The sequence below is a fragment of the Notolepis coatsorum genome, assembly GCF_963971535.1.
Source record: "Notolepis coatsorum genome assembly, chromosome: 5".
NCBI lineage: Eukaryota > Metazoa > Chordata > Actinopteri > Aulopiformes > Paralepididae > Notolepis > Notolepis coatsorum.
The window spans coordinates 124,175,854-124,203,738 of NC_140169.1; the positions used below are offsets into that span (position 1 = coordinate 124,175,854).

Here is a 27,885-nt window from a genome sequence, read left to right on the forward strand (position 1 = left end):
CAATCAGGTCGAACACGTACCGAGTTGGTATTGGAGCCAATAAATCTCGTCGGGCTGTTTTATTAGCTGGGTGCGCGCCTCATTAAGTCCAAAGACCATTGTGAGGCAAACTTGTGAGTCGGGATTATTTTCAAGGGGCTACCGTGCGTGTACGTTTTTTAAGGTTAAGTATGAGCGCGACCAGGGGGGTTTGGATTTTTTCCCCCGATAACACAATTATTTGAGTTGAAACATTCACCATGGAAATTCGAGAAAAGTGCAATTCGTGTTGTCAGGCTGTTCGAGGATATTTTGATAAAGCCAGCAATAATGCGACTGCGAAGAAAAACGACGAACAAGGAGATATACCTATTGTGATTGAAAACCCTGGTGCTGGAGTTGGGCCCAGGAATGGTATATCTTTACCACCGGTCCCTGTGCAAACAGTGGCTTGTTATGTTTACATTGCTCTGTACGACTACACCGCTCGAACGGAGGAGGACTTGAGTTTCAATGCTGGGGACACACTGGAAGCGTTGGACAAAAGTGCTGGCGACTGGTGGTACGCAAAGGCGCTCACCGGGAGGTCAGCCTCCAAGCAGGGTTATATCCCTGCCAACTATGTGGCACCTGTGGAGAGTGTTGATGCAGAGCCGTAAGTACATGGCTCAAAATAGACTACATATGAATAATAATGATATGGATCTAGATGTTTGAAGGTCTATAGAGGCAAAACCATAGAAATATAGGTGATAATTTGTTGATGGAGCTGATTGATTGAAAACTGTATTAACAGATTGCAGAATGGGTAAAGTACAGCTCAATACATGCAGACCAGAGAGACTTTCTTTCGTCCTGTTTACATCAGGGTCCCCCATTTTCAATTAATCATAACATATATGACATACATGACATACAGATAGACGGAGCAACACACAGCAAGCCCAGATTGGTATTTTCCCTTGCATCCATTATTATTTAAAAATGTTTTGTGATCACAAGTCAGTTAATTGACCAGTAGATGTACAGACATAGTGGTACACATACAAGTATAGAGGGGTATCGACATGTGGTTCATATAGGCTAGGCTATCGCGGTTTTATAGATGTATACTCAATTCGCAATGAACCACAATTACATCTTTTAAAATGTGATTTGTTTCAGTGTGATCATATTAAATTCACTGAATTCACATTCCGTTGAAATAAATTGTATATAGGGTATAGGCTACTTTGAATTGAGATTGTGAAATTATAGTTTGCCTGTGGGAATGCAACTCTGTTGGGGCTGCATTTATAGTAAAAGTTGTGTGTCCAACTGGTTAATAATTGCCTATGACCAGGAAGTGTATTGAATTGGGTAATTATTCTCTTGGTGGAGCAAAATAAATCGCACAAACCTACGATTAAGATAACGTTAGTATGTAACATACTTGTATCATGGCATTCCACAGGAAATTACAGTCTATAAAAACATGACTAGCGCACTGTGTCCTGGTTAAATATAGACTGGAACTGGTTTTGCAAGGCATTGTCTGTAGGCAACACTTCCAGGTATAAGGAGGAACTGTACCGTGGCCAACCAGAACATGCTGCTCACTGGGATTATTGAGTTTCAAATAAAAGTAATGTTTGAAAGAGGTCTTACTCTTTTGACACATTCCCATCCACGTCTTGTGCAACTGGTTTCTGTTCAGCTGGTAGGCCTATCTGGTTATTCATGACGACTAGTCCCTTACGTGACTGCGGTTTGCAAGCCTGGGGCTTTTGTGGACCGCAGTCACTTGCTCATGGGACGTGACCACTTTAGAAAATACCAACCAAGTGTGAAAGCGGGCTTGGGGGTGTGTCAAAAATATATCAGATATGAATTTCAAAGATACCCAGCGTACAATATGGGTTTAACACAGCTTTACAGTGTGTGTTCCAGTGTGGTCTGGAAGCTCGGAGTTGCTAATAAACAGTTTAAATCATTGTTACTCCATGAGTGGTAATTACAGAGCGAGCCGTGTATTTCCGCCATTGGTGTCACAGCGCATGCACACCAGGCAGCCGCGCATGCGCTGTGACACCAATGGCGGAAATACACGGCTCGCTCTGTAATTACCATTTGCAAACATCTTAATTGTTTAGAATAGTAAAAAAAAAGATAAAAATAATAAAGGATTTTGCATGTCACCCCGAGCAAAATTGTGCAAAAATGGATGATGATGATATTTTCTCATGGTTTTTCATTAAAAAAAACTTTTTTTTAGAGAATTTTTTTTATATGCCACCCGAACAGGGATTTATGACCTTTTATGACCGATCCCCTAGTCATAAAAAAAATTATGTTTTGCTTACATTTTTTGTATAAAATGTTCAAAAAATCGGGATGAGTGATATATCAAAAAATCCTCTAACAGAAAGTTGTGGTATATGGATAGGAGGAAACGTGGCCAGTTTGGTGTGTGGAGGTACTAGAGAAATAGAGATTTTTTGTTTTATGTGTAATACAAACTCATAAATCGCATTGAGAAAAACGCCTTTAAAGTTTTGTATTGTCTGTATATCAGGCTATATGACATATCAACAAACCCTTTGGCACAAAGAAGCAGGATATAGATATGAATAAAGGTGGAAAGTTTGGTGTGTGTGTAGATGCTAGGGAAATGGTACACCCTTTGGGAAAACGCCTTCAAAGTTCTGTATTGTAAAATGCCATACATTTATTTTTGAAACCGCTATTTACAAACGACACCCAATCAAACCATTAGTAATAGACAACCTAAACACATGCCTGATAACTGAATAACATAATAATAATGATGTACTAGAGCTGCCGCGGTACTGATGTTTTCCTTACCGCACGGATTTGCAAAATATTTACTACCGCCGCGGTATTACCGCACGCACAAAAAAAAAAAAAAAAAAGTTTGAATGCATTTTTTTTTAGTAGTAGTCTACTTTTTATAGCATATAGCCTGCCTCTAGTCTAAATGTCGATCTTTAGAGGATGACTTTGCAGCATGAATATTGTTTGGGATTCGGCAAGCACGCATTAGTTATTGAAAGTGAAACACGGATTCGAAGTTTCCCCTCTGGTCGTGCGCCGTTCACTCGGTGTCGCGGGCAGGGGTGGTTACCCCCCTGACCCTTTCTTATTATTATTACTATAAAGTTACTACTTTATAATAAAGGCATTCGTTTTGTGGCATTACCATTATATAGTTATACGTGCAATAACATCAGCGTATTTACCGGACCATCTCAGTTCCTTTCTTTGCTCAGAGCGTGCTGAGTTGTCCCATTCTGCGGTCTGTTAATAAAGTTTTCAATCAGACAAGTGTATAGAACGAAGGGCTTTTATTATAACATTCGTTGCAGACAGTAAAATCATTATGTCTCGTTTAGTACTCCTGATGAGCGATGGTAGTCCACTCCGGCGGGGAGCTAAAGCTAACGTTATTAGCCGTATTGTGACGAGCTCTGATCAATGGCTGGCATTCAGGATGTAAAAAACTGCAGGACGCTCCCAACGTGTGACGCGTCTCTCTTCTGACCAATCGGTGGTCTGCAATGTTTCACGTGACTTTTCTGGTACCCAATAGGGTCGCTTGGAACCTCGATAGAGAAGTAGGGTATATCTGCAGAGCCGAAAGCCCAACGAGAGGAGGGTACTTCATTATTATTATTATAAAAAACAGCGGTGATGCGGTATTCAGCCTACTCTGCGGTGGCCGTGATGTAACAGCGATACCGCGGTAATGCGGTAATCGCGGCAGCTCTATGATGTACTAGTAGTAATGGTGTAGTACCAACACAACCGATTACCAACACAACCGATTACAGCTCGGCATTCAATACCATAGTCTCCTCCAAACTCATAGCCAAGCTCAGGGACCTGGGCTTGAACTATGACCTCTGCCAGTGGGTCTTGGACTTCCTGACGGGCAGACCCCAGGTGGTGAGAGCAGGCAACTGCACCTCCTCATCCATCACCCTCAACATAGGGGCCCCCCAGGGCTGTGTTCTGAGTCCCCTCCTCTACTCCCTGTACACGCACGACTGTGTGGCTCAGCGGAGTAGCAACACAATCATCAAATTTGCTGACGACACAGTGGTTGTGGGCCTGATCTCTGCCAACGACGAGAGGGCCTACCTGGAAGAGGTCAAGGTCCTGGCGGGATGGTGCCAGGAAAACAGCCTCTCCCTGAACGTCAGCAAAACAAAGGAGATGATTGTGGACTTCAGGAGGTCGGGGGTCAAGGACTACAGCCCCCTCAGCATCGACGGGGCACTGGTTGAGAGAGTCAACAGATTTAAGTACCTCGGAGCCTACATATCCGAGGACTTGACATGGACCACACACATTGACAGTGTTGTGAAGAAGGCACGACAACGCCTCTACTTCCTCAGGCGCCTAAGGAAGTTCCAAGTCAGTCAGAAGATCCTTAAGAACTTCTACTCATGTACAATAGAGAGCATCCTGACTGGCAACATCACCTCCTGGTTTGGGAATAGCACTGCACAAGACCGAAGCAGACTACAAAGAGTGACACGTTCAGCCGAACGCACAATTGGAGGGGGGCTCCCCACCCTCCAGAACATTTACAACAAGCGGTGCAGGGGCAAGGCTAAGAGAATCATTAAAGACTCCAGTCACCCGAACAACTGCCTCTTTGAACTGCTGCGGTCAGGCAAGCGATACCGGAGTCTCAAGGCGAGCACAGAAAGACTCAGAAGAAGCTTCTATCCTCAGGCCATCAGGCTGCTCAACGAACAATGAACACTACACAACAACAACAACAACCATCAAACGCACATAGCACACACATCCACACGCACACACTCACTTTAAACAAACACACTGTAGCACCCACTCCCCACACTTTATAGCACACTCACTTTAAACAAACACACTGTAGCACCCACTCCCCACACTTTATATTTATTGATGAAGGATTGCACTACAACTCGTACACCTTACTGTAAATTGTACCTAAATTGTACCTCATCCCATTTCTGCTTTGCACTATATAGTATTGTACATTAGTACACTGCATAGTATTGTATATTATATGGTAACTCAGTTACGTCTATTCTGCATCGAACATTGTACATATGTCTATACTGAACACTGGGACCTCATTTTCTACTTCTAATTTACATGCTATACTATGTTATTTGATACTATCTTGTCTAGCACAGTCTCTGGAGCGTAACAGTAAGAAGCATTTTGTATGAAAGTATTCTGTACTGTATGACAACTATTAAAGAAACTTGAAACTTGTACCCCCTAATGGGCAAAACAAATATTTTAATGGATATCACTATGAAACTTTCCCAGTTTGGTACATATAAACTAAGAAAAAATATATTGCAAGTTTTCTGAATTTTATGTTATGCAAATGAGGCACTTCCCCTTCAATGTGCACATTTATCGATTCATGGACCAGAGCCCAAAGGCAAAGGGCCCCACATCAAATGGCATGAAATTAACATAGGCATACAATTGACAGAATAAAAACAATGCATAAAGTGCAGACATAAGTATCAAAGTAGTGCAATGTAGAACGTGCAGACATAATGGGTATAAATTAAGTACAATAAGTACAGTGTTGCTCGAAGGCATGTGAACTAGGGCTGCACGATTAATCGTTTTTTAATCGAAATCGCGATTTGGAATGATGCAATTATCAAATCGCCAAGCCTGCAATTTTTTTATTTATTTTTTTTAACCAGGAAGTCCCATTGAGATACAAGCTCTCCTTTGCAAGGTAGACCTGGCCAAGATGACAGCAATAACATTTGCAATACATCACACAGCAATAAAATGTGCGATACATCACACAAGAACATAATAAATGTGCATGTATACAATACATCACATGTAAACACAAGGCAGAATAGTCTACATGATAGTAAAAGTGTATAATACAGGGTAATACAGTAATTTTGCAGTTGGGACCCGACTACAGAAAGCAGCAACATCTTCTTGTACATTTTTTTTTAAATATGTTATAATCGCATCGCAATCGCAATATCTTGTCAGAATAATCGCAATTAGATTATTTCCCAAAATCGTGCAGCCCTAATGTGAACCCCCTCCCGGAACAGCCAATCCCCACCACATCCCCATCCAAGACAAACCCTCTGATAATGCATGTCATGACCAAAGGAAAACACAAACAGTCCGCATGCCACTCACGGCAACGGTACGGTACGCATGGTGATGTTACTGGGATACTAGGGGTGTGGACATTTCTCTATTCTAAGATGCATCGCGATGCGGACGTGGACAATTCAGCATCGATGCAGTGACGGAACATAATCGATTATTACAATTAAATGATTATTATTATTATATATATTTTTTTACTCTTGCTATCTTTTATGTTCTTTTACAATGTAGTGCTTTTGGATTTGCTCCACAACTATAAAGCGCCCTACAAATCAAATATATTATTATTGTAATAATATGACTACCGGTAGTTGATGCATGACTAGTGCTCTGGTCATGCATCAACTCAACTCATAGAAAATACAGCATCAGGCTATTCTAAAATTATTGATACTGATACTAATAAAAAAAAGAGTATTGACCGTTTTTAACAGCTGGGTATTGAGATACCTTTCTAGTATCTGTATCATGCAACACTAGTAAAGACATTTATTTTGACATTCTGATTTTAAGAACTTTCTATAAATATAAGTTAATTTATCTAACTGCTTGTATTAATTGATGAAAAAGAATCCATGGGCAGTAATATAGATTATAAAATTGAGGATGTAATCTATTATTGAGCTGCATCGTAGAATCAAATCGTGGACAGCTGAATCGTAATCGAATCGTGAGGCCATTGAAGATTCACAGCTCTATGGGATACGGGGACATTTTCTGATTCAGAGCTATAAGAACTAGGGATTAGTGTTGTCACGATACTGGAATTTCGAACTTCGATACGATACTTTGAAAAGTATCGATATTCGATACCATTTTCGATACCACAGGGAAAAAGGTTCAATCTTAAAATGTAAAAAAATTATTTTTTAATAAATTTTGATTTTGTTGCTGGTTGATTCTCCTCAGCTTCTCTCTGGTACTATAAGATAAGATAAATATAACACTTTTAAAATCCTTTGTTTATCTTTAGATCACACATTTAAAAATAACTGTTCATCTCACTTCAATCATTTTTATTGCAGAACATGGTATTTTCTCAAGCAGACGGATGTAAACACTGTAATCTGTGTTGCATGTACCTGACAAACTAAACTTTGTATTACAGTCATATTCCGACTTAACTGAATGCACATGTGTCTGGACTACTGTACTATTACAGGTATTGAAATGAACAATGCAACTTCCTTATACAAAAAAACAAAACCGTTTTTTTTTATGAATAATTAAATATCGATATTTCGGGAAATGAGTATTGAAACCGTTTTAAATATTTAGAATCGATATGTATCGAACACTACTAGGGATGCACGATAATTATCGGGCCGATATCGGCAATTATGACGCCATCCCGATAAACCCGATAAAAGTATTTATAGCTCCGATAATAAATTTTTTATTATTTTTTTCACTTTTTTCTTTTCATGTCAACGTTCACACGCACAATATATGCTTACTTAGGATTTGACTTAATTCAACAACAAAGCAGTCGGGGCAATGGCAAGCCGAAAACGGTCGAAAATGTGGTTATTTGAAGTTTGGATTATTTTTTTTTACAACTGAGGTAGGTAGATTACATTTTTAGAGACTAAAGTACCGTAAAAGGTACCGTTGGGTACCGATATCGATTCAGGTACCGGTACCGTATCGGTGCAAATGTGAACGGTACCCATCCCTACTGACAAAGCACAATACCTGTTGGTTTTTAGTTCACTCATTGTTCAGGGAAACACATTGTTAATGACATTGACTGATTGTGAATTTTGTGATTGACTCAAATTATATTTATTTGGAAAAATAGTCACTTTATTTGAAGAGTCAAAACTGTTCTCTTGGCTTTGTTTTGTTCATAGTAGTAATGCTCATGTCATGATGAATCTGGTTAGGTCAAAACTACAGAAATATACATAAAAAAAAATAAGAATTACAATACAATAAATATATATTTATCGGTATCGACCTTGAGGAGCAGAAAGTTATCGATATCGGGGTAAAAAAAATCAATATTGTGCACCCCTAATAAGAACTACATTTAAAGTATTGTTTTTTATTTCTTTTAAATGGGAACAGTACGAACATGTTCATGTAAATATGTCAGATTATAGCCAGAGGCTAATTTCCTTCTGGTCTGTAGTTCCAACAGAACAGACAAATTGCAAATGTGCACATAACGGACAATACAGTAGATGAAACGGGACAATGACTACACAAAATGTGCAATGTGGCAAGACAAACTGGGAAATAGGAAGACTATACGTTTAAAGTGCTTTAGGTACCAAGTGATAAAGAGACATTTTATTGCATTTGAATTGTAAAGTGCTGGAATAGATTACATAGATGTATTTATAAGATATTCCTTTATTGATCCCCTTGGGGAAATTCGGGCGTCATAGTAGCATGGCGGAGGGGGGAGAGGAGGTACAGGTATGGGCAGGGTAATGGTAGACATACATATAGGCAATACAATTTTGATCTGAATAAAAAAATATGAGAAATAAATGATGTAAAAAAATATAATGAACTCTGAATATAAAGATATGAGAAAAGTAAACTGGTGAAAAAAATAAAACAATTTAAAAAAGTGCCCCCATCAGTTATATTACACATTACAATAGAAAGTAAACGAGGGCGGTTAGGTGGCCGAGCGGAGATTGCGTTCGTCACCAACCCCGGAGCTCACAGCTCCGGGGTTGTCACCAGCTTGGCTGGCCGTCCGCACTAATACAATTGGCAGTATTAGAGGGTGGGAGAATCTGGCGGGGTGGGTCCGGGTCGTTGTAAACAGCGACTCCTACAGTTCGGTCGGGGCGCCTGCTAAGCGCGGATAGGACTTGAGGGGGATAGTGTGATCTTCCCACACGCTACGCCCTCTCAATGAGAATCCGCGCTGCCAGGTGAAAAGAAGCGGTGATTGGCTGGACGTGTGTCGGAGGAAGCACGTGGTAGCCTCCACTCTCCCAGATGATCTGACTGTGGGGGGTAAGTGCGCAGCGACCAGGAAGGGACTGGGAATTGGCATACGACTAACATTGGGATGGGAGAAAAATCGGAGGAAAATGGAGGGGAAAAAAGACCAAAAAAAAAAAAAAAAAAAAACAATAGAAAGTAAACGGTATAGGGCTTGACCTTCGAATTTTTTTTGGAATTTTAAGCTTCAGGGCCGAGATTCGATTTTAATTCGAAGCTTCGAGATAAAAAAAAAGAGATACAAAATTATAAAAAAAGAGAAAAATAATTATCTTGTGGGACTTGTACAGCACTTTGTTCAACTTTGTCAGTGCTGTAAAGTTTAAACCTTTTTAAATCTTAAGACAAACGAAACACTTTGCTTTCATGAAATATTGTAAGCCGTCATTTGAGGCTTTATAAAAGCAGTACAATGGACACTAATCTGTCAGTGCCGAGTCCGACCTCATCTTAAATAACAAACGGCATTGCTTGTTGTAATTAACAAAGAGAGGCAGAGTTGATTTTGCAAACTTTTTATTTTTTTATATTCAAATTTTATTTTCATATTCGAATCCCATGCCCATCGAACGAAGCTTCAAAGTATTTAAGACAGCCCTAGTATACACAAGGTACCCTAACGTTGATAAATTGTAGTCCATGCAGGTTTTGGTGGTTAACTCATTGACTGCCATGCTGTTTTTCCATCTTTACTCCCTGGCGCCAGCGTTATTGACCATTTTCACGATGTTTGCGGACCCATCGTATATTCTATATTATAGCTACGGAGACAATAGTATGGCTAATTTGACAGGCACGATTTATATTCCAACAGGGACAAAACAGTTTATTTCTACATACCTTCGTTTGTGCGCTATATACCACGCAAACAATCGCCCCGGTTTCACAATAATTCAGGCTGGTTTTCTAGATCGTGAGATAGTGTTTCGTGCGGTACAGTATGTGCAAATCCCTGAAACCTATATTATTGCCAGGTCAAAGGTAATATATACAAATATAACAAACATTCTGTGTCAAAGCACATGTACATTACTATTATGTGCACTTAGTTTGTATTACAGTTTAAGTCTGATTAGCCTTCTTCCAGTGCTTACAATGGGTTTTAAAGGTAGAGTACGGTATGTATGTGATTTAATAGTGCCGGCAAAAATTCTACAAGCTCACAAAGTGGGTTACTAATTCAATGTGAATGGACCAACTCTAAAACGTTTTGATGCTCTGATATCCAGCTTGGGGAGACAGTTGTGTATGTTTATAGATATTGAATTAACTGTTCAAGATCATTGAAATAGCGCAATGTAAATTCTGTTTAGGGTGGATTTTATGTTTTAAGATTTGCCCTAATTGTGCCTGTATACCATTTAAACTCCCCTGTCCACCTGGCACAGTATAAGAAAATATGACTAAATTTAGCTGGCTATTTTACAAATTTGCTTGTCCCTTCTAGATGGTACTTTGCTGACACTAAGAGACTGGATGCAGAGAAGCTCTTGTTAGCTGAAGGGAACCAACATGGGGCTTTCCTCATCAGGCACTGCGAGAGTCAGAAAGGGGAGCTCTCCCTCTCAGGTAATCTTAGCCTCTATTTGAGAATATTGAAAGCCTATTGGATGTTTTTTTCTTCAGAAACAAAGTGAACATTCACCTGTTGTTGTTTTTGTTGACTTGTATATTTGTCTTGTCATTCATGTATTTCTGTGCCTACCTCCCCATCTGAAGCAGGAAATTGGCAAAGAAAAATGTGTTTCCTCATTCCTGAACAATCTCTGCTTTGCTCTTGAGTGAATCATTCTTTCCTACAATAAACTGAAGAGACTGATGCTTTGAGGTCATGAAGTTAAACAAATAGATGGACCTCTGCTCCCGTAGAAGCGGTACAATAACTTCACTTTGGTCTGTTTTAGTCTGTCCTTTCACTGTTTATCAGGTCCGTTTTTAGTTTGACCATATTATCCATTGATGGATGTCCACCTAGCAAAATTAATAACTCAAACTCTAGAAACGGAGAAAACATGGTACTGATTTGCTCGTTATACCTGAGAGAATTTGGCTTTTATAGAGTAAGTTTGGAGGCTTTTCCCTGGAAATGGGAAGTACAAGTGGAAAACATGTGAATGCCACTGACATAAAGGAGTTCAAATGGAAATCCGTGGGAATGGGAATCCTAATCCTTCCAATCCAAAACTAGGCGACATGCACCGAAACTATCTGGTTGGATAGATGGCACTCCATGTAAGGGGGATTACTTTTTTTCCTCAACTCTTTGTGTGTTGTGGCAATTTCTGTAATAAAAGAACAAGCTCACAAAACGAGGATTGAGTGAGAGCACACATCCTTTATTCTCAGCTCCCCATTTGCTGTCCCATATTTCATACTTAATGCCTTCTAGGGCAGAGGATAGAAACGCTCTATACATTATGGTGGTAAGAACTCATCAGGCCAGGCCAGGACAAGATCAGAATGCTGCTTAAGATGCTGCTTGTTTCCTTCTACTGAATATCCGGACACGTACAAGCCTCTGCTCGTCACATAACATCTGCATGTGTCAGAACGGGGAAAAGAGTTTGCTGTAGTTTTCCATTATACTGGGACTTGAGGGTTCTATATACAAGCTTTAATTTTAATTAAAATATTTAATTGTGAAAATGTGTGTTGTGTCCCAACCCTGGAAAAGTGAGTTCTCTTTTAACTTGTGTTTGATGTACAGTGTAGTGTTTCACCATGATACTGAATCACTGCTCAAACCCAAACCTTGATATTTGTTGATGTTATTGTTGATTATGAAGCTTCAGACATATCCATACTTTAGATTTAGATGCATAGGCCTTGGTGGATCATTGTTCTATTGAGGAGTTAGTTCATCTTAAATTATTTGGTTGGGGCGTCTGGGTAGAAGAATCAAGAGGTTTATTTGTCACATACATACCAGGGCATACAGTGAAATGCAGGTGGTCATGCCCGCATCGATTTTGCAATAATACAATAATAAAATAGACATAAAAAAATAAAATAAAAAATAAATAGGTAAGACATGACATGTGCATGATTTAAAAAAAAAAATAAACATGCTAAGTTCCTGAGAAACTGGTTCCTGGGGTGGTGGAGGTCTTTCATTATTCTGCAGGCTCTGGATTTGCACCTCCTGTTATAGAAGTCCTGCAGGGGTGGTAGTGCAATACCCGTAGTACACTCTGCTGAGCGCACCACTCTCTGGAGTGCCTTCCTGTCCTGTGCCGTGCTGTTTCCAAACCAGGCAGTGATGTTTCCAGTCAGAATGCTCTCTACAGCCCCGGAATAGGAGTCTAGTATCTTCCCTGATACTCTGAACTTCCTTAACTGTCTCAGGTGATAGAGGCGCTGTTTCGCCTTTTTCACCACAGCATCTATGTGCGTTGACCATGTGAGGTCCTCTGTGATGTGGACTCCCAGGTACTTGAAACTGCTCACTAGGGCTGCAACGATTAGTCGATTGTTGCGTCGATTAGTCATTTAAAAAATAAAAATAAAAAATATTATTATTATTTTTTTATTTTTTTTGCACTACCCATCTTTGTGAAAGTGGCTTCTCAGCTCTGGTCCAGCCAGCTGAAGACTTCTTAGCTTAACATAACAGACAGACAGTAAGTTTGGGGGAACTAATGGGATAACTGGGTTAACTGGGTATGTTGTTTGGTCCTGACAAGAGTCTCAAAGCAACTCTGAGGTCATGCTCAATGTCCAATCTGTTCCTCTGCTCTGTCTTCAGCTGGACCAGGGCTGAGAAGCCACTTTCACAAAGATGGGTAGTGCAAAAAAAAAAAAAAAAATTATTATTATTATTTTTTAATATAATTGTTTTTCGATTAGTCGATTAATCGAAAAAATAATCGACAGATTAGTCGACTACTAAAATAGTCATTAGTTGCAGCCCTACTGCTCACCCTGTCCATCTTGGAACTCGGCAGAATCTGCACCTGGCTCGCTGATGACAAACTATCATTCCACCTGGGTAAAACAGAGTCCATTCTCTTCGGTTCAAATAACAAACTCAGCAAGACCGACGGCTTCTCGGTTACAGTGGGTGACGGGTTCAAATAACAAACTCAGCAAGACCGACGGCTTCTCGGTTACAGTGGGTGACAATATTGTCACAAGGAAAGATGAAATTACATACCTGGGTTCCATCCTAGAGGCAAATCTTTCCTGTGACAAAATGGCATCCAATGTAATAAAAAAGTTAACCAAAGAACTAGATTCTTGTACTGGATCTCCTCTCTGGTAAACAAGAATACCCTGAAGACTGGCAGGAGCACTCATTCAAGGGTACTACGACTATGCTTGCACCTCCAAAGGCACTAAAAACAAGACTACAAACATCACAAAAAAAACTGGTCAGACTACTGCTTGACCTTACTCCAAGAACCCACCTCACCCCTGCCCACTTTGACAACCTAGGATGGCTTAGAGTAGACGACAGAGTACAGCAACTATCAATGGGCCTGGTCTACAAGATACACTACACCACTAAGGTACCCATGTACATGTAAAAATACTTCCCAAAGGTCAGTGAATACCACAACACCAGAGGGAGCTCCACAAATCATGTTAAACCCAGATTCGGCTCAAACAAGGGACTAAACATGTTTAGCAATTATGCCACATCAATGTGGAACGCCCTACCCACAGCTGTAAAGGAATGTGAATCACTACCCACCTTCAAAACCACTCTCAAAGAGCACCTATGGGAGACTGCAATTCGTAACTGGCCCCTGTAAATGTCCATACCCAACCCCCTCCAATGTATAATTCCCCCCACCTCCAATGTATGTCTAGATGCAACAGTACTGTCTACCTGTATGTTTTGATGAATTGAAAATGGGGGACCCTGATGTAAACAAGATGAGTCTTTCTCTGGTCTGTTAATAACATTTTCAATCAATAAAAGTCCACGATAGCCCCGTTTATCCAGTGTCCCCTGCTGTATTCTCCTAAAATCCACGATCAGCTCTTTGGTTTTACCAATGTTCAGGAGTAGGCTGTTATCCCGGCACCAGCGTGCCAGTTCATCAACCTCCTCCCGATAGGCCTTCTCGTAATTGTTAGAGATCAGCCCCACCACTGTGTCGTCTGCAAACTTCACTATGGAGTTGGAGCTGAACCTGGCCACACAGTCATGTGTGTACAGTGAATACAGCAGGGGGCTCAGAACGCAGCCCTGGGGGGACCCGATACTTAGGGTGATTTTTCTGGAGGTATGACCCCCCCCACCCTGACCGCCTGGGGCCTATCACTTAAGTTCAGGATCCAGGCGCTCATGGCGGAGCTCAGACCCAGATCGATCAGCTTGTCAACCAGTCTGGTGGAGACTATGGTGTTGAAAGCTGAACTATAGTCAATGAACAGCAATCTCACATAGCCCCCTTCTGTCTGTCAAGGTGAGATAGTGTGTTGTGTATTACTTGGGAGACCGTGTTGTCAGTGGACCTTTTTGTCCTATATGCGAACTGCATATATAGAGAGAGAGGCACAGATGTGGTCCTTGACAGCCTCTCAAAGCATTTCATGTGCCACCGGTCTGTAGTCATTTAGGCCTGCTGGAGAGTAGTTCTTTGGTACAGGGATTATAGTGGACACTTTGAAGCAGGCAGGGACCACGGACTCAGCCAGGGATAGAGTGAATATGGTTGTAAATACTGGGGCCAGCTGATTTGCACAGGACTTTAGTATTCGTCCTGTTATCCCATCTGGGCCTGCAGCTTTCCTAGTATTTACTCCCATAAACCATAAACGCTAATCTCGCGCTGTGTTCCGTCAAGCGTTGCGTAGCATGTAAGCTGCTACCTTGTACTCTTCCATACTTCCCGATGCTCGGCCCGAGTTGTAAGTAGCATAGAGGTAAAAGCACTCTCATACCACCGCAGAGACCAGGGTTCAATTCCCGGTAGTGGTACTTCCGGCTTCGCCAGACGTTCCAACGAACACAATCGTCAGCATTTGCGGGTGGGAAGCCGGTGGGGTATGAGTCCTGGTCGTTGCATTAGCAACTCCTACTGGTCCGTTGGGGTGCCTGTTCAACGGGGAGGGAATCTGGAGGAGATGCCGTGAACCTCTTTCTCGTTGAAACTCCTCGGTCAGGTGAAAAGAACTGGCTGGTGACTCCACATCGGAGGATGTGGTAGTCTACACCACAGTAATTTATTTACTTGGTTTAGTTCTTTGATCCTTCATTCTCTTATATTTAAACTCCATGGATTTTTACTAGATGTTTACTTGTCTTTTAGTATTGGACAGGGGGAAGGTGAAGCACTACAAACTGAAGAAAATGCCAAATGGATATCATTATGTGTCGAAGAGCAAAGTCTTTGAAACACTAAAACAGTTGGTGGAACACTACTCCAAACAAGAGGATGGTCTTTGTGTGCGTCTGGTCGAACCGTGCAAAAAGGTACAATATGTCATTAACTAAAAACACAATGATTTCTTCCTCACTTTGGTTGTTGTATTATAGTGTGCATTTAAGTATACTTAACTGTTGTAAATTTGTTATAAAATGTTAAATCTACAGTGAAATAATTGCACAAAATTGAAGTGAACCGAACAAATACAATCTTATAGCCTACCATGACACTTTTACATAATGTATGTCATGTTGTTACTAAAAAGATTAGTGTTCTTTTTTACACATCTTATTGTTCTGCTGTGTGCTTATAATTGAATATTCTCTCTTTTGTAGATGGAGGCTCCACAGACTATCGGTCTGTCCTACAATACAGTGGACCAGTGGGAGATTGACCGGACCTCCATCAGACTGTTGAAGAAGCTGGGAGCCGGTCAGTTTGGAGAAGTCTACGAGGGTGTCTGGAATGACACCACATCAGTTGCAGTTAAGACCCTCAAGCCTGGTAAACAAAATATTAAATGTAATATTAAATTGTAACCGGGTTGGAGATCTTGCATGACTACTCCACTTTGGCTAGCATTTCAGTAGCCATATTTCAGTAGCCATATATCAGCCAGGGGCTGTGGCTCCGGAAGTGGAGCAGTCGTCTGGTAATCGGAAGATTCCCGGGTTCGATTCCGGCTCCTCTCTGCAGTGTTGAATTGTCCTTGAGCAAGACACTTGACCTCTATTTGCTCCCGATGAGCAGGTTGGCACCTTGCATGGTTGTCTCTGTCATTGGTGGGTGAATGTGTGAGTGAATGTGAAGCGTAAGTTGTAAAGCGCTTAGGATAAAAGCACTATATAAATGCAGTTCATTTACCATATCCACAGTGGCCATTATTTGAATGGGGACTAATGGAGAATGTACTATTTGTAGACTGTGCTCTCGCCTTAACCCTTTCCGGTGTACCATCTCGCATGAGAGGGATGCTGATGTGAATGACGTGACAATGGCTATTGGCCGTTGAAAGCCATGGAATTTTGACGAGACATTCCAACAATAGCTATTAATGCCTTAATGCTTTTCATAGGTTCTATGGATCCTCAAGACTTTCTAAGGGAAGCCCAGATTATGAAGAAACTGCGTCACCCCAAGCTGATCCAGCTGTACGCTGTATGCACTGTGGAGGAGCCCATCTACATCATTACAGAGCTGATGAACGGCAGTCTACTGGAGTACCTTCAGAGTAAGAGACTACCTTGGTTTGATCTCCAAAAGAGATGGAACAGCCATCGTTGATTGTGGCTGCACTATGTACAGTGCCTACAATTATGTACTTTGCTACAATGTCTATACTACCATCTACTATGTACTATGCCTATACTACTACTGCTATACACTGAGTGTTCATTAACACTATGGCGTCCGTCCACGTGTGTATATATACGTGTTTCGAAAAAGAGCGTTGTGGACCAGAGCCACGAGTATACGTGACAAGTTGTTATTGTTTTATTCCATATTTGTAACGCTTATTAGGTACCCGATCCACTAGCAGGATCTTTTCACATATTTGATTTTCGAAACATGCAGTACCGGCCAGACCCGCTTAGGGGCGCCATCGCTCCACTGCAGTATCATTATGTGGATTTAAAAAAAAGTACAGTTCTGTGGGCGGATCATAGTTCTTTGATTCTAAAAGAAGACCCTCCATCTTGGATCAGCTTGCTGAGTTTTTTTCAGCGTGAAATAATGGGATTTATGATTAGCCAATGTGCATATTGATCTACCAGAATCCGATGACTGGTGAGGAAATGCTGCCGGCGATCACATGGCCTGACGGTAGGATAATATTACCCCAAATTACAGCTGGATTGGACATTGTTTTATAACGTAACGTTATCGATCAGTGAAAATGCTATATTGAACGCACACTGTATTGCTAATCAATAATAGTAATCGGCGTTCCCCGCCGTCCCCATTTCATCCATAGATGCTCTGTAATAGTCCGGATGCTACGCAGTTTGTTTTATTTCATTCGTATATATACAGCAGAAATGGCGTTTGATATAACGGCGCCAACGTTTAGCCTTTTTTGCAGCCTCCGGAAGAAAAGCCTAGACGAAAAGTGCGATATACCTTATATTCACGACGCTATAAAATGACATCCAACCGATGGATTTTTATTTTCTTTAAGCCATTATGAAGGCACGGTTTATGCACTCAAGTGACAATGAGAATGGACAGATAGCAATACTATAAATGATATATAAAGCTCTTAGAAAGTACATCGGTTTGTTTACAATCTGCTGTCCTCTGAGGCCTAAATCGCTGCGCCCCGCCGGTCGCCATAGTGTTAAAGTGAAGAGTAGACTATGCATTTAGTTTTCACATTCAATTGAGGGAGATTTTCTTTTACAATCATGTCACTTCATTTTGTGTTATAATTTTGTATTACTTTGCAGATGTACATTTCCTTTTTATAAAGTACCTTGATCTACCTTTTCCAAGTACATTTAGTTATAGGTATTTCTCCTGAAGGTAGCTTTGCTGTAGTTTAAAGTCTTCTACTGTTAAGTAATTGGTAGCTTACAAAACTATGCTCTCAGAGTAGGTTCCCCAACACTATACATTCTACCCTTTGATCTCAATGTGCTGTCGATCTGTGCTTCCAAACTTTACCAAGTAAGAGCCAAATCGGATAAGAAATAAACAAGTTATCGCAATTATGCGCGCACAGACATAAGTGATTACAATACTTCTTTGCTCATAGGTTAATTATTGCTCCTACATGAGGTTAATTATTGCTCCTACATGAAGGGATCAAGAGTCCTTAGCTGCCATTGTTCTTTGAGAAAACCATCAGCTGTGCCATGTTAAGTAACGGTTCAGAAGTTTATGTTTAACTTTTTTACAACCCTGTGTCATAATGGTTGGATGTGGTCATGGAATGTTCTCAAGGATAAATAACACACCACAAAGCCATAGGAAACAGAAAGCCTTATGAATTGTCATCGTCATAGCATAGATCGCCTTTAGTACATTTTTGAATGTGTTGAGATCAAAGTCGGAGGGTAAAGATGGAGAGAGCTTTCTTGATGTCTGGGTGACTGTCATAGTGTCATTCCTCACTGATGCAACACCAGAACAGGGGTTTTGCTCATGTCAGCTCTCACTTTTATCTCATACCCTCCATTTTCAGTTGAGTCGCATAGCAGCGCCATAGACTTATATCACGCTGTAACAAAGATCATTGGCTGTACATGTCAAATCTGTTTGCCTTCATCACTTGAGTTTGTAGAAGCACAAGTTTTAAGTTCACAAGCGCAAAGAAACTCCTAGGTGTGAGACAATGGCCTCACTCTTGTGCTTTTCTGCTAGCGTGCCAACATGATGAATTAATTGGCTTTACTTTGGCCATGACTGCAAGCTAACATGTTTTGTGTCTGTGTACCAACGTTAGAGGTGTGGTGGTGTTGCCTTTTAATACTAATCTATTGCTGTCCATAGATTATAATAATAAAAGGCCCCATAATCACTCATGCGATCCGGATATGGCGTGAAACACAAAAAAAAGATTCTATCCCACATAAATGGCATAATCATACTCCCTTATTCAATAACAATGCACTCTTGATTGGAAAACAACCTATAAGATTCCCTAGATGGGAAAAGCAAGGCATACACTCATTAGGAGACGTTTTCAACAAACAGGGTTTTTGTAGTGTCGATGAAATACGCAAATATTTTTATCTCACAAAGTCCACATATTATTTTTACGCGCAGTTATTGGCATGTTTGAAGGCTCACGGTGTTCCATTAACGATACCAATTGCACACCACAGATACCACACATTTTTCTATGAAAGAGACATCGAGAGGTTTTGTATCAGATTTTTATCATCAATTACTAACGGCCTCGTATGAAACCCTCCACCTAGACTCTATTTGGAGGAGGGATATACCAGACCTGGAAATAGACTTTGAGTGGCAAGAAGCCTGGGCAAATGTTCGACTTGCATCAAGGAACCCGGACCATCAACAAATCAATCTTAACTATATCCATCGGACATACTTGACTCCTATAAGACTGAACAGAATGGGTCTTAAACAAGACTCCAAATGCTCCTTATGTACAAATGGGGATGAGGGGACATTTATGCACGTGTACTGGGACTGCCCACCAGTTAAGATATTCTGGAAAGAAGTGACCCAGCAATTATCAAATCTCTTAATTCTGAATATACCTGTACACCCCTCTGTATTACTGCTGAATGATGTTTTTGAGTATGCAGAACATCCACAGCGAAAGAGATTGGTTTTATCTGGTATCACAGTGGCTAAAAAGCTGATGGCATCACGATGGTTTCAACCGGAAAAAATTTGCCGGAAGGTCTGGATTCTTACATATCGCGATGTGATTTATCAAGAAATATCTACAGCAAGAATTTTGGCTCAATGAATCCAAAATGACAATGTGGTTAGAAGTGGTGGAGAGAATAAAAGCTAGCATATAATGGTAGTGTATGGTTAGGAACAAGTTATAATGGTTGGATTATCCAATGGGGGGTCCGGGAGGGGGGGTACGAGCTAGAGCATAATATTATGTGTATAGGTTTTTAGATAACTGGTATTAGGGGTATATCCTGTATAAGACAATTAACTAAATGGTGATTTCATTGGATGTGCACTGTCAACTAATGCTTGTATATCTTATCGTGTGTTGTCATGTTTGTTTATGGGTTTGTTTAAAAAATAATAAAAAAATAAAATACAAAAAAATAATAAAATGCAACGCCACCAAACCAGCTCTAAGGTTAGTTAGCACTAGGGGTGTAACGATGCGACCTCACAACGATTAAATTTGATTACGATTCTTCAGGCAACGATTCAATGCATCATGAAATCTCTTCATTTGACTTCGATTCGATACATTTTCTATCAGTTAATTCCCCAACAAATGTTGAATACACAAATGTGGCTGGAGGAACTGATTCACTCAGCATGAATGGACTATAGGTCAATAAAAACAACACACAAAAAAGAAAACATAACAAAACTATTTCGATTATATTCGATTCTAACATTTTCAAATTGATACAGTTGAATCATCACATTAGAATCGATGGATTGATGCATCGTTACACCGCTACCAGAAAATCATAACGTTGGGTTGACTCAATGACAGATTGACGCCATCGCGGTCAAGCCACGTACAGAGATCTTTGGTACAGTGCGATTGATTTTTCAACCAGGCTGTAACTTGTCCCTGTCAGAGACCAGCAGGGCTGAGTCGTCCGCGAACAGGAACAAGTTGCAGTCACAAGCTGATGACATGTCATTTGCATAAATTAGGAACAGTATAACGGTCTTTGTGGAACATCATAAACGTCTATGACGTTGCTATGCAATTGAACTGAAAAACGAACCCTCGAGCTGATCTCCAGGCCGAGCATATCTGCTACCTACACCGTGTCCTAGCGTAAAAGATGCAGTGTCATCGCCTGTCGGAATGATGGTCACTCTGAAGAGCAGTCATGCAAAATTGATGTCGGCGGCCCTGAGGCGATCTGGTCCAGAATCCTCTATAACTCAGCACATGCTCTCTTACTGTGGCACCAACTCTTAATGGCTAGAGAATCAAAGTCACACTGAGGCCACCCATTACCTTCTCTCTGCCTGTCTCTCCCTCTGTCTTTTTGACCCTCTCTCACACACTGAACTTTTAAAGGTTGTTCTTAGGAATTGGAAAGTCACTCTTGATTCATGTCATGGTTACTGCAGTAAAAAAGGTCAAAGTGCCATTGAACATCCTTCAATCAGAGAGTCTGAGGATATTTACTCATTGTGGTGTTCTCTCGTCCCTCCCTCCTCCCCTCTGCAGAGGACATGGGGACGAAGCTGCGTATTTCGGACCAGATCGAGATGGCCGCCCAGGTGGCTTCTGGCATGGCATTCCTAGAGCTACAGAACTACATCCACAGAGACCTGGCAGCCAGGAACGTCCTGGTGGGGGAGAACAACATCTGCAAAGTGGCTGACTTTGGCCTCGCCAGGGTCTTCATGGTGGGTTACCTGTTAGGACTAGTACTAGAACCCAAGCCTGTTTATTGAATACAAGAAACGGGCAGAAAGCAACTAGGAAAATACTAACATATAGACACTAACTGCACAAACGGATTCTACGATCCAGCGATGAGTGGATGGAAAACCAGAGTTGATATACTGTGTTGGGTTGATTAACTGTTTTAACAATCGGTCTCAACTTTCCCTCCTAACTTTTATTGGAGGTGCGGGGATTGTCACAGCATGCACCCCCGGAAGTTACTTTGGGCCCGCGCTCACCGAGGAGCGCACTGCACCTGCGCTTTGCTCGGCGCAGCAGAAAGACGCCGTGGCACAGTGCGAGCCGCGGGAAATAATGTCTTCAGAGCAGCGGTAGAGTTGTCGTAGGGCTGCTCCATTATGGCAAATCATAATTACGATTGAAATTGAAACTTGATTAACACTTTGGGTGCCACGTTGTTTCCGGGGCCCATTTATTCAGTGCCAGCATTAAACTAATGGAGTCCTTCACCTTGTTTGTAGAGCTATAACTATATTCTATATTATAGCTATGGATACAATACTATCTATGGTCATTTGACACTGAGTTTCTTCCGGTCAAGATGCAAAAAAGAAATACTTTTTCCATCCATACGTTTCCGTTTTATACCGTGGTGAATATAAGTATGGTTTTAGAGCGGTAATTCCTGGGAGGCTGGTAATGGCACGCAACTTGTATTATACTAAATGCATTGGCATTTCATCCCTACACACGCTACAATAAAAAAATCAAATTCATATGATGGGTATTATGTTCCATCATGAATGCATGAAAGGGGGGGGGGGGGGGGTAGTTTTTTGATGCTCTGATCGCCACCAACGGCATACGTTGTGGAGTAACGTTACAGTAACATTTTCGGATCGCAATGAAGGCATGCTCGGATCAACGCAAGATTGATATCATATAGCCCCTATCTTGACTATGATGTGCCCCAAAAGAATATTCCAATTATCTGATTGCCATTCCAAGTAATTATGTCCATCGTGTCGCCAACATAATCCATCACAAAACAAGGATCAGGAGTACTTGATTCTTCTCAATACGATCGGGACAACCGCTTCACTTGCCTAACAAAGAAAAGTCCGCCCGGACCCATATAATCGACGCACAGCCCAAGACACAATGTTTCTAAGGGTGCTCGATACCGCCGCCTGGTAGGATGCGACCGGTACTGCACCTTCGGAGTCACAGTGTCTTTTACAGGCAACATACAGCATGAGATTGAATAGGGTATTAAAATTAAAAACGACCCAGAAACGTGTTAACATGTGATTGGCACTGAAAGGGTTAATCACCCCATTAAAAGCCATATGTTGTCGTGTCCCATCTGAACGGCCTATAGTCCTTTCTCCACACAATCCATCCAACAAGCATTTCATACTGGATAACCAGCTCCTTCTTAGTTATGTAAAGTAATGGGGCCACTGTAAAAATAAATTGTCATGAAAAATGTAAAGCGTAAACATGGGTTTCATGGCTTTTTGTACAGATTGAACCTGTACAGGCCTCATTACCTTACGTTAGGGACCGCCTACATAACATGTGGCAGAGACGGGACCGCCTACATAACATGTAGCAGAGACGGGACCGCCTACATAACATGTAGCAGAGACGGGACCGCCTACATAACATGTAGCAGAGACGGGACCGCCTACATAACATGTAGCAGAGACGGGACCGCCTACATAACATGTAGCAGAGACGGGACCGCCTACGAGACGGGACCGCCTACATAACATGTAGCAGAGACTGGACCGCCTACACAACATGTGGCAGACGGGACCACCTACATAACATGTAGCAGAGACCGGACTGCCTACATAGCATGTGGCAGAGACGGGACCGCCTATAACAACATGTGGCCTCTGGCCCCGTTCCTCAAAAACAAGACTTCAAGCAACCAGGCTGACTCCTTAGTCATCATGTGACTGATAACAGCCACGTCACATAATAGCAGTGGCCTAAAACGGTAACGTTAACAAACTGAAAGATAAAGCTCTATCGCTCATCTTCCACAAGAGTAATGTTTGAGTCAGAGATACCTCGGCGAGAGATGGAATTATAGCTAACGTTAACTAACGTTACATGCTGGCAAAACAAGTGATTTTGAAGTATAATGCGGTTGGTTGATTGTTATGACGGACAAATATATAATGGACCACAAATATAGCCACAATTAAATGTCGGAGGTTGTAAGAAAAAGAAAAACCTTTTCTATAAAGTACCCTAACATATTGTGTTGGACTATTTGACAGTGACATCACATTGCTTATTTGATTCATTAAAATATCCCCACTCTCTCACACACACACCAGTCTAAAACATAAACTTTTTTACTCTTTTATTCCCAGGAGTGTGCATGTGTTGCTGTGTTTTTTGTCTTAAATCGAACTAGTTTGAAACCTGCAGATACCCTGTTAAAGATCCATTTCTTTGCCTTTTTCTTTTTCTAGATGGAGAATGAAAATGTGTATGAAGCCAAAGAAGGCACTAAATTCCCTGTTAAGTGGACTGCTCCAGAGGCCATCCATGGCTATAAGTTCTCCATCAAGTCAGACGTCTGGTCCTTTGGAATCTTACTGTATGAGATTATGACTTTTGGGAAGATGCCATATCCATGTAAGATTTTATATTCAATCACCCCAGTTATACATCTTATTAAATTAGTTCACTGTCGACCCATGAGATTGACTTAAAAGTTGAATGATGAACCGTTTACTTGAGTGGGCAGGTCATGAAATAATCCTGTGCATAGCATACTAAGATAATGGTCTAGATGTTATGGTCCGTTACACTAAAATAGTTTCTTCCCATGCAGTCCTACATCACCTCTCTCACCTGTACATTGCCTAAACCATAATACAGTGTACTTCAGGGTTCATTGCCTTGTAAAAGCCTCATAAAATAAGTCAATCTTACACTGCTTTTATACTGATGCTTATCTCAAAGATTAGATTAAAATGTATTGTCATTATACAGCATAAGTACAGTACAGCGAAAAGAAGTTTGGCATACAACAAGAGTGCAAATGTAACGGTAAAGTGCAACAGAAATATACAGGTGATTAATCTGGGTTCAAAATATACAAATTAGTACTACGGAGTAGTGCTAGTCAGACGTATGCACAGTGTTGTAGTATAATGTACAGTGATACAGGTATAAAGACAGTATGGTAGTCATCGTACTGGCCAGCAGCGTAACTAGTAAGAGTGAGATATGTGCAGATTTAGTATCTACGGATATATCTACGGATATGTAAAAGGACTATCTGCAGCTATGTACAGACGGCTGTGGATATATATTTAAGAAAGAGTTGTATTATTTGTCTTCAGCCATGACCAACTACCAGGTGGTCCAGAAGCTTCCCAGCGGCTACAGGATGCCGTGTCCGCCCGGGTGTCCTACAGTCATGTACGACATCATGAAGGACTGCTGGATGGAGAACGAGCAGGAGAGGCCGACGTTTGAGACCCTCCAGTGGAAGCTGGAGGACTTCTTCGACCTGGATGTGACCTCCTACGACGATGCCACCCGTTACTAAGTACCGTGCGGGCAGCATGACGTGGAACTTCTCAGGGCTCCAAGTACCAGACAGTCTTGACGACAAACAAAACAAAACGGTCAAACGAGACAGACTTTCAGTATGATATACTTTGTTGATCATTTTAGGTTAAATTAACATTCCACTATACATGATCAATTCACGGATTTATTCATCAGAATTTTACTCAAAAAAAACCTATGACTACTATTAACAAAATATTACCACTGTGTATGCAATTGTTGCCTCGTCACCAAAGCAAAACACAAGTGCAACTGTTGTTCGTGACACTCCCAATTCTCTTTCAAATGCCGAAAGTGACAGCCCCACTCACCCCAGCCTAACTCATTAAATGCACTTGATTAGGCAGGTGGGTCTATAAGGAATGCCTGTGGCCCCCACTCCGCCTTGCATAACATCTGTTCTCTCGGGTGAGCCGGGAAGCTGCTAGCGATCTACCTGATGGACCGGTTTTGAATGCGCTCAGCATAGCATGCATTCCTTCACTGGTTAGCTGCCAAGTGTTCAGCAGGTGTTCCCTGTAACGATGGACTTGAGTCATATTCACTTACAAGTTCAATCTGTTTATCTCGCCCAGAGTGTGTGTGTGTGAGGGAGAGAGAGGGGACTATCATCTTGGCTGAAATATATCGCAGCTGAATATACCCCCCCCCCCCCCCTTTAAATGCTGTCATTGTGGAGGCAGACATTGTGCAATATGAACTGAAACTGAACAAGAAAAAGCTTTATCCCGCTGTAGTGACCTCTTGTGGTTGAATGAAGAATTGAATGCATTTTGGTTAGAATGTGCCGTCCGCTCTTCCATCCATTTTGTATGCAATGTGGCTCCTGTGATCGTTTATTGACTGAAGAATGTTTTTCCAGGGGTCTTGGACAGTGTTTATCAGAACTCGAGTGCTGATCCAAAATATCATTTATTAGACTATCATCTGTTATAATAATTTGACAACAAATTTCTATCTTCGATGGATCAGCACACACAAAAAAAAAATTGATAAGCACAGGTCTTGAGTTTAGTTTAAATGGATTATTACTAAATTTTTCTACACCATTTTAATAATTCTGTGTTTTAATGTCATGATCAAAATCGTATGTATGTTGAGGACTTTTATTATTTGGTAAGTGGAAGTATCCACAAGCTCACTTGATGTTTTAACATGAATGCAATGTTATCTAAATGATTAAATGTATATTTAATGTGTATTTCTTTAATTGTTATTATGAACTTTGTCATTGTTTTATATCTTATGTCTGAGTTGAAAATACTGTGATTTTTTTTTGTAATATTTTCTGTATCCCAACAGTGGAACCTACATGTAACTCTACACACCTACCACACGGTGGCGGTCACACTCTCCAGTTTAAACGCATGTCTCACTCTTGTGCCTTCTCTTCTTACCTTCTTTGAAATAAACAAGTTTCAAAACGGAAAACTCTGATCTTACTTCAAGCGAAGCAAGTCCTCTGCAGTTTTTAGGCTCAACCTTTTCCAGAAGTAATTCTTGAATGGCAAAAACACATTTCTTTAAAATATATTCTGTGCTGAGAACCTTTCCCTTTATACATCCATGTCATCAGCTCAGTCACCTATGGGTGTGAGTAGAATACAATTAGGGCGTGCAGCAGGAAGCTTCTTGTCATGCCAAAACCTTGTACCTGCAAAAAAGAAAAAAAACTGATTGATGCCATGTCTTTTTTTTTTTATTCTACAATGGTTTTAAAAATCATGTACACTCTTCACCCATAAAAGATAATGTAAACCTTCAAGTAAAAACAATGTTTGCCAAAGCTGCAGTTATGAGGTTCATACACGCCACCCTCAATATATGCTGTTATTGCCACAATGACCCATGTGACCTCATGAATACTGGGCTCCATATCTTTCAGTGACAGTGCTGTCAGTGCACAAACCATGACTGACTGTCCATGTTTAGGTTCACACTCAACCCCACCACTGTGTCCTGGATTGTCATTAAACTGGATATACAGGTGCAGCTCAATACATTTGAATAACGTGGAAAAGTCAATATATTTCGCTGTATTGATGCAGTCATTTGTGCAAAAGGAGCCCCAACCAAGTACCGAGTGAACATACTTTTCAGAAGGCTGACATTTCTATATACAAATATTTGTCTTTATAATATTCAAACTGAGATACAGAATTTTGGGCTTTCATGAGCTGTAAGCCATAATCATCTAAATTAAAACAAATAAAGGCTTGAAATATTTCACTTTGTGTGTAATGAATCTATAATCAGAGTTTCGCTATTTGAATTGAATTACCGAAATAAAATAACTTGTCCACGATATTCTCATTTGAGCTGCACCTGTATAGTCCTACAGTATACAGGCTTCAATAGTGACACAATACTGTATGTGTGGCTCCATAATGTTAATTGTATATCATCCACAACACTATAAAGCCATGCCCCTTGTTTGGATCCTCATTAGTCTACACCCATGGGTGAAAGACTATTCTTCCTGGGGTCCGAACACATAACTTACAACATTGGAGTAATAATAAAAACATTAACACTTTAGCTTAAGTACATTCTCAATATCTTCAAAGTCTCAACACAAAAAGGCTCCAACCACAAACACAATACTAACTAAATAAATCAATAACTCAACTGTATTTCATTATTCATAAACAGCATTTTTCAACTTTTTCTTAAAAGTACATTTGTTGCTGATAATCATTATCTTCACAGGTATACAATTCCAGTATGCAGCAGCTCTATACATTACGG

At 40.8% G+C, this 27,885-nt stretch overlaps 1 protein-coding gene across 1 annotated transcript; it reads left to right on the forward strand.

The window, feature by feature from the left end:
• frk (fyn-related Src family tyrosine kinase) lies at positions 1 to 26,578 on the forward strand. The gene is made up of 8 exons (XM_084313971.1): positions 1 to 634; positions 10,556 to 10,677; positions 15,369 to 15,532; positions 15,821 to 15,989; positions 16,561 to 16,716; positions 21,352 to 21,533; positions 24,027 to 24,192; positions 24,906 to 26,578. Exons 1-8 carry the CDS (start codon positions 240 to 242, stop codon positions 25,112 to 25,114), a joined length of 1,563 nt encoding a protein of 520 aa, XP_084170097.1. The 5' UTR covers positions 1 to 239; the 3' UTR covers positions 25,115 to 26,578.
• Positions 26,579 to 27,885: the final 1,307 nt, after the last annotated feature.

What these genes read in the sequence shown, in the direction of transcription:
- frk (XM_084313971.1), top strand. Translation starts at nt 240, where the DNA reads ATGGAAATTCGAGAAAAGTGCAATTCGTGTTGTCAGGCTGTTCGAGGA. An exon ending in AGGGGAGCTCTCCCTCTCAG is followed by an intron (nt 10,678 to 15,368) that starts GTAATCTTAGCC and finishes CTTGTCTTTTAG; the next exon opens with TATTGGACAGGGGGAAGGTG. An exon ending in TGGTCGAACCGTGCAAAAAG is followed by an intron (nt 15,533 to 15,820) that starts GTACAATATGTC and finishes TCTCTTTTGTAG; the next exon opens with ATGGAGGCTCCACAGACTAT.